The 7,632-nt window shown below is 47.7% G+C and overlaps 4 protein-coding genes across 4 annotated transcripts; all 4 read left to right on the top strand.

Annotated features, from left to right (window-relative positions):
* Nucleotides 1-126: 126 nt before the first annotated feature.
* Nucleotides 127-1,050, top strand: TEOVI_000734700 (uncharacterized protein; the record flags this gene model as incomplete). The annotated part of the gene is made up of 1 exon (XM_067227390.1): nt 127-1,050. One exon carries the CDS (start codon nt 127-129, stop codon nt 1,048-1,050), a length of 924 nt encoding a protein of 307 aa, XP_067083491.1.
* Nucleotides 1,051-1,585: 535 nt separating this feature from the next.
* TEOVI_000734600 (transmembrane protein, conserved) lies at nt 1,586-2,878 on the top strand (the record flags this gene model as incomplete). The annotated part of the gene is made up of 1 exon (XM_067227389.1): nt 1,586-2,878. The coding sequence occupies one exon, from the start codon at nt 1,586-1,588 to the stop codon at nt 2,876-2,878; it is 1,293 nt and encodes a 430-aa protein (XP_067083490.1).
* Nucleotides 2,879-3,329: 451 nt separating this feature from the next.
* TEOVI_000734500 (Mitochondrial Editosome-like Complex TUTase) lies at nt 3,330-4,550 on the top strand (the record flags this gene model as incomplete). The annotated part of the gene is made up of 1 exon (XM_067227388.1): nt 3,330-4,550. One exon carries the CDS (start codon nt 3,330-3,332, stop codon nt 4,548-4,550), a length of 1,221 nt encoding a protein of 406 aa, XP_067083489.1.
* A 458-nt stretch (nt 4,551-5,008) lies between these two features.
* On the top strand, nt 5,009-7,237 carry TEOVI_000734400 (Quinonprotein alcohol dehydrogenase-like protein, putative; the record flags this gene model as incomplete). Its single annotated transcript, XM_067227387.1, has 1 exon — nt 5,009-7,237. The coding sequence occupies one exon, from the start codon at nt 5,009-5,011 to the stop codon at nt 7,235-7,237; it is 2,229 nt and encodes a 742-aa protein (XP_067083488.1).
* Nucleotides 7,238-7,632: the final 395 nt, after the last annotated feature.

Genomic DNA, 7,632 nt, shown 5'->3' with positions numbered 1-7,632 from the left:
TTTTTTTTCCACTTTTAAATTATTTACATCCGTCTTTAGTTGTTGCCTCTGTTGTTGCCAATTTCTTTCCCCCCCTCCCATACGTGTAGCTGCAAAGCAAAGAAAAAATAATAATAAATTAAAACAATGACAGAGATTGTGTCGGATAATTACTTTCCACCTAACGACAAATTGGGAGAAACTCCCTCGGTTCCGAACGAAGCAACTCCACCTCTCGAATCGCCCTCAAGTACCACTGAAAACGCAACATCATTAAAAAGGGAGGAGAACACATCGGCGTTACATTCAAACTCACTTTTGGACACATCATCAAGTATATGCGCATTTGAGTTTAATTTTGTTATTGAACAGGATGAAACAGTGCGTGGCGCAATTGAGACTATTAATGCTCTCATGCAAGCGGGTGACATTAATGGGGCGGTAGCGGTAGCTGAAGCGAGTCAACTTACTATTGATATGTTAGCGCTCAATGGAACACAACTGGCGACTGCAATGAATATGACGCTAAAATATGCGGTGCGGCCGATATGTGGCGCTTTCTTATTTTTATTTGATACCGCCTTTGGTGTGTGGGCGATGGTGCCCTCATTAGAGGGAATTTTGAGAAAAACAGCACACAAAGTTGGAAATAATAATACCACCGCCACTTCTTACGTAGCAACGCGTGAGAAACCTTTCTTATGGGGTATTACAGGCGGAATGGATGTTACAAATCGGGTGTACGCGGAGGTGACGATGCTCGTTGTTTGTGTTATTCTTTGTTTGCTTATTTTTAGTATTCGCCGTTTGTTTAGGCATTATTCTGCGAGCATTGACACTTTGGAAGCTTGGAAACAAAAAAGTTGGCATGTCCAGGCAAATGGTGCGTATTCGCCAGCTCCTCTGTTACCGTTGGCTGTAAACCATACGCACGTTGAGACACTCGCATGGGAGGATGGATTGCAGTTTGCCAACAAATCAAAGTCACTGCATAATATTTCTCCCACGTCGTCTGGAGCGAACTTAGTGGAAGATAACATGAGCCCAATATCACTTTCACGCACCATGTAGTGTAGTTTCTGCAGAGTGTTGCGAAAAATTATGAGTGCGCGTATGTGTGGTTGGAATCCCTGGCTACCTTGTCCATCAAATGCAAAGTCGCAGCTATATTGTAATTGTGATTGTGATTGTGTTACTGTTACTACTAATACTGCTACTGCTACTATTACTATTACTATTACTACTACCCGCTGCTGGCTGTATGATTACTGCCGGCTCTTTAAAAACACTTCCGCTAACGCTGCGTGTTCTATTAGTTTTGTAACGCGCACGAATACATTGTTGAAGTGATTTCACATCGTGATATCTACGCTTGTTGAAAACCATCAAATCTGTGGTCGCGCTGACTGAAGTTTCAGTATATATATATATATATATGCATGTACGTGTTTATTTGTTTATTCATTTACTCTTCCCACTTTATTGTCCTTATTTCTCATTTTTATTATCAACGTGATTGCTTCCCCAAATAAAAACGGTACTCTTGCGATTCATTTGTGTAAGAGGGGAAGGTGTGTGTGTGAAAAGCCTTTATGTTAATAGCAGAATGTCACTTCTAGTTGCTCTCGTACGCGTCATCGGGTTTGTTCTATTCTTTACCGCCCTATTGCGGGTGAAGAAAACTCGCGTCCGACACCTTCCCTCGCGCCGTACGCGTGTGTCACGGCATCAAGGTGAGACATGCATATGGTTGGAGCGATTAACGAGTGCTGTGTTTGACATTTTTTATAGCGCGATGCGTGAAGGGAATGAACCCGACACGAGGGAGCAGCGAGGGCAAAGCCAAAACAATTCGTGCGAAGGAGATTTTGCGGCCAACTCAGCGCGGCGTGAGGATAAAAGCTGCGGTGGCGGTGGCGGAGTTGGTGGGGATGCATGGCGTTTTGTAAGATTAATTGAGGAACATGTGGAGGCACTGCTAGAGGATCGTGGCATAGCTGCATGCGCAACTTTCAACATACATTCACTTGGCGATAAGCCACCCATTATACGAGCCATACGGGTAATAAACCGTACAGGAATGGAATCCGTCCCACCAGGTTCTGCTGCTCCGGCGACAGGGAGTGGCAGCCCCGGATCTGGTGATAAAGACACTGCCACGCCTTCCACAGTTGTTGTACCACCCGCCCTTAACGCTAACACCTCCACTAGTATCAATGCCACCGGAGTTAAACCAGTGGTTTCGCACAAAACGAAGCTTCGTCCCTCTCAACTTACCTTGTATCCAACAGGTGACGGTACGGAGAAATGGCACAACGAAATGCACCCGGACGAGGCTGTGGCAGCTGCGCCGTCAGCGGCAAACCCCATTCTATCGTGTTTACCTCCACTGCCGGCAACAGCAATTGAACTGGAGGCTGAAGTGGAGTATGCTGGGGATATTGACGTAAGGTTGCAGGCTGATATTTGCCTCGCACGTGGAAGGCGATTACCGGTGTTTATTCGTGTTAGTGACGTTGAATACATCAAAGCCCATGTGAGACTGCATGCCACGCTGAAGCATGAAAATGCCACGATGGATACTCAGCGAAAGCCGTACCTCCAGTGTACTTTATGGCTTGAATCGGAGCCAACGTTCTCCTTCAAAATGTCCACGGTCTTTAGTTTCCATGGGATTCGCGATTTCTTCGCCGTTCCGGTTGTAGCTAAGTTTTTGTTTCTCCGCCTTGTTAACTATCGCATGTTGTATCCGCGTGGCGCGGGTTTGTCATTTAATATTCCCCTCCCAGAAGACGTGGTGGACGGTGGCGTTTATCCCTGGTTTTCGCCCATGGATGACGTTGGGACGGTGGCGACTCCCTCGCTAAATAGTTTTATGATGGGGCGCGGTGCATTGTGACGATGAATAACCGTTGCCGCCTTTTATATATATATATGTGTGTGTGTATGTGTGTTTTATATTTTTTCATTGTGCCTTGGGCTGTACGATGGTGGTGCCGGTGTGATTCTCAACTGGAGAAGTGAAATCTGCCTTTCATTTAAGGTAGTATTTACGGGTGAGCGAAATGAGGAGATCCAGTCGCGAGGCGAGGGTAAATGCGGTGACATTTACGTTGAATGTGTATGCCTTTGCGCAGCGTCGTTGTGCATTTGCCCTCAGTGAATACTTTAGGTGCTTCACCTCGCAGAAAGAGGCGAGAAGTGGAAGGAACGCAAAGAGCTGACACGTATAGAAATAAGTGTGTTTTATACAGTGTGCCGAACTATGGCCGCATGTATCTTTTTTCTTCTGTTTGTATCGTACCTTCCCATTCAATCTTCACAATGGAAGCAGTGATTGGGGTGCATAGATGAATGTAGCCAAACGAGAGTTTATTAGAGGTATGATGGCGCACTACCGCGCATCCCTTCCTCCTCCTGAGCACAGCGTTGTTATACATGAGCTACAGAAGCGTGTGCTCGACATTGGTATGCTTGCGGTTAATAAAGCTCATGTTGAGTTGTTTGGCTCCCATGTTAGCGGCTTTTGCACACCTCACTCTGATGCAGATATTTCCCTTACGTATCGAAATTTTTCACCATGGCTTCAGGGGATGGAGCGGGTGGATGAGCAAAACAACAAACGCATGACGCGCTTCGGTAAGGAAGCATCAGCCATGGGGATGGAGGACGTGCGGTACATACGCGCCCGTATTCCGGTAGTGCAGTTTACTGACGGTGTGACGGGTATTCGTTGTGATGTCAGTATCGGCAATATAGGAGGTGTGGAGAACTCGAAGATACTGTGTGCCATACGTCAAGTTTTCCCTGACTTTTACGGAGCGTATATTCACCTGGTTAAGGTGTGGGGAAAGGCGCGTGAAGTGATTGCCCCGGAGCGGAGTACATTTAATAGTTTCACCGTGACCACAATGGCCCTCATGGTGCTGCAGGAACTCGGTTTGCTTCCTGTGTTTTCAAAGCCGACGGGTGAGTTTGGCGAGCTAACCGTTGCCGATGCAGAGATGCTTCTCCAAGAGTTTAAGTTGCCACCCATATATGATTCGCTACATGATGACGACGAGAAACTTGGAGAGGCTGTTTTCTTTTGTCTTCAGCGTTTTGCGGAATATTATGCAAAATATGACTTTAGTGCCGGAACGGTAAGTCTCATTCATCCTCGTCGCCATCGTACTGTCTATGAACGGGTGGTACGGCGGCACTTGGAGTTACTGGGCTCGAGGAAACGATTGGAGTGGGAGAAACATATCGCTGAACACAAGGAGGATGGTCCACTCGATGAAAATGACTTTAGCGCATCGATGCAAAATGAAACTACGCAACGCCCGAGTAACTCACCATACGTGGTGGAGGATTTCGTGAATTATGTGAACTGCGGTCGGCGTGTGCAGGCGTCGCGTGTGCGGCACATTCAGCAGGAATTCAATCGATTACGCGAGATGTTAATTGACAAGGAGAGCGAGCTGAAGTTTGACGAGGTTTTTAGGGAAAGCGATACAGTCCCCCGCTTTCAAGGATTTGAGGGAGTTGGTACGCGGGACCATCGTGTTAAAACGTTCCGACCCCAATGAGTGACATCCTTTCACATCATTGGATTTACCTGTCGTGTTGTTGGAGTTCAAACCATATTGTTAGGAAAGGCACTTCCAACTCAACGAAGATGGGTGGTGGATATGGTTGGAGCTATCCGTTCACAGATAAGAGCGTCAACGAAAGGAAAAAAAAATACATATAGTCACATTACCACTCCTTAATGTATTAGGTTACCTGCAAGCGCGCATGGCACCTCTTCATAATAGTATATCCTTTAAGTATGTCGTAATATTCAAGGAGAATTTTTTTCTGTTGATATCCATTTAAACGCCAGGAGGGAATTACTCTCTTCTTTTTTTAGAATCTCCTTGTTTGTTTTTCTTTTCAGTGCTCAGTTTTGATTTAATTTATTATTGACACCCATATCCTCTTCGACCTGTCGAAGGACCTTACCAGGGGGGAGGGAGGGGGGAAAGGAGAGTGAATTTTGTCATTTATGGCATGCAGTACCAAAAGGGATGCGAGCGATATTCGAGACGGGAGAACTGAGCGGCGATTACCTGCCATTCCCCTTGATGCGTGGGCATTCCGCCGTATGGCACCTCAAGGCTCCATCACCCCAAGTGGCCTCATCACCGCAGATGTGGATGGTGACGGTGTGGAAGAGGTAATTATTGGCACAACAGAGGGGCAGTTGCTGTTGTTGAAGATGGGTTACAGGACACCCGTGTATTCTCGAACGATTCCTGCCACGATTTCTGTGGTTCTTTATAGCGCAAAGACGCTTCGTCTCCTTTTGGTGACACTGGAAGGACAATGTGAAGTGATAGAGGGATTCATTACTGGCAGTAAAACTATAGCCTGCTCATCTCGTGGTGGGTCTACGACATCTTCTCGCAAGAGGGATGAAGATGCAACCGCCGGTGTCATGGGTTCGGAGATGTGTTCTGGGGGAAGCCACAGCGGGGTCTACAGTGAATGTTTGGACAAGGAGTATCAACCCTGTGGGGCCTCTTACATCTTTTCCATCCCGCCAAACTGCATTTGCGGTGATATTGGCGTCGATGAGAAAAGCGGCGAGGGAAACATTGTTTTCTTGGGATCATATGATGGCCATGTGTACGTTTATTCCGTTTCGCCTCTTGGTGAACGGCTTGGGTTGCTTTTTCTTCACTCCCATGTTTCCTCCATAAAATCGTTTATTGTGCCGGCCAACGGGACTGCACTGCCACCTTCCAGAGATGACCACCTTACGTGCGCGGAAAGCAGCAGCACTACTACAGCATCATTTACGATGGAAACCTGGCGCAGATGCTCCTTATTGCTCGTCTGCTGCAGCCAGCGTATCGTATTGCTTGGTGCCTCTCGGGAGGAAATAATGCACTGGCAGGGGCACCATCAACCTCGAACGGTTTCGATGGTTGGGTACGTGTGTGAGGGATGTGCAGCAACCTCGGCGTGCATGCGACCCACAGATGCTGTAGGCTCTTTGACTATAGGAATGGAGACTCCGCTTTCTGACAGTAGCACTTCTTTAAACAAAACGGCACCATTGGAACCCAAGTGGCAGTTTCCACTTTATCATTTGTCGAAGAGTAATGTACATCTTCCCACTGAGGAAGGTGGTAGACAGGTGGCCCCTCAGGAGGAAAGTACCGCCGAGTTGCACGCTCCGTGGTTGTTGCCCTGGAAATATTCGCAACATCAAGGCAGCTCAAATGCCACGGTGACAACACTGGAAATTCAACAGTGTCGCCATTCTTATCAGCGGCAGCATGACAGTGTTGCCAGCACCAGCACAACACATGACCATGGGGAATCATCTCCTAAGGTTAATGACGCGGACGTGATTATTCGCTCACCTGCAGCTGTAGATGTAGCAACTGCGCCACATGCTGCGCAGTTCGCCGTTGCCACGGAGGACGGTCGTTGGTTCATATTCGAAATGTTGCTCGCAGGTTCGAGCATTGGAACGGCTTCCCCGGGGCGAATAGGGGATGGGCCGGTTGAAGGCTCCACATCTTCATTCCGTGGGACGGTTGTGTGTTTAATGTCGGGTTGTGTCCAAGATGCCGGATTCGTTGAACGTGTTCGCGTCGTCAATGTAGGAAACGATGGGTTCCAGGCAATCTTTCTTTCCATGGACGGAACCTGTTATGCCCTTGATGCGCACAAAAATACCGTTGTCACATCACGGGTGAAGGCGGGTGCGCTTTCCTTTACCGTAATGGGGTGTGCTTCAGAAAATGGGGAAGCTGGATCCCCTGCCGGTAACACTGCCGCTGCTGCAATGCGTCAGAATGAGGCGCTCTCCAGTCTTGCTCCATGCGGATTTTCTCTCGTTAGTGTTGCTGTTGATGAGGTGGTGGTTTTGTCAATTGGTGGTGAATCGCATGAGTGGACTCCACCAACAGGTGCGGATGGTTTAGTTCGTGATCGTGGGTCCTCGGCGCTTCAAACGCGCATATCTACGAATGAGGGCGGTCGTGGTATCCATGAAGGTAGTGAACAGTCAAATCGAAAGCTCCTTGACCAAACGGAAAACGATGCACCCGATGAAGATGCTGTAATGTTGAAGCTCGGCGCCCTGCTTCTAAAAGGTAGCCATAACCCCGGGGATGTTGAGCGTTTCTCGGAGGAGTACCGGCGTTTTGTTGCTCGGAAGTTTTGTGCGTTTGGCCTCACACAGAAGGAGTGGAGGATGCTTCAGCAGCTGGGCGAGTAGTTGCCGCGTTGCATACGTGTGAACTCACTTCATTGACGAGTTTTAGCTTGTCATTTTGGTCTCTTTTTGACAAACACACACACACACACACACACGACATACCGGTGTCGAGATATTTTTTCCTTTATCTGCTTTTACTTATCGTTAACTCACAGTGCACGTGCATACGTCACCTGTTTTTTTTCTTTTTCCCTCTTCTATTTCGCCGTTGCCTGATACCCACTACCACACAGTTGGCCTTGTTCGCTCTCTGAGCTTTCGTGCAAGGGAGGGGGTTTCAAAAAAAAAAAAAGACGAAAAGAATAAAGCCGAAACAAAGTAATTTTGTAAGTGGCACGACGCACAAGTCGTATACCTTCCTTTGGCTGGCTTTTGCCGGTTCTTTAGATTACACG

The sequence above is a fragment of the Trypanosoma equiperdum genome, assembly GCF_001457755.1.
Source record: "Trypanosoma equiperdum strain OVI genome assembly, contig: ctg_963, whole genome shotgun sequence".
NCBI classification, from domain to species: domain Eukaryota; phylum Euglenozoa; class Kinetoplastea; order Trypanosomatida; family Trypanosomatidae; genus Trypanosoma; species Trypanosoma equiperdum.
Note: the sequence above shows the minus strand (reverse complement) of the source record. Positions and strands in the feature narration are given on the sequence as shown.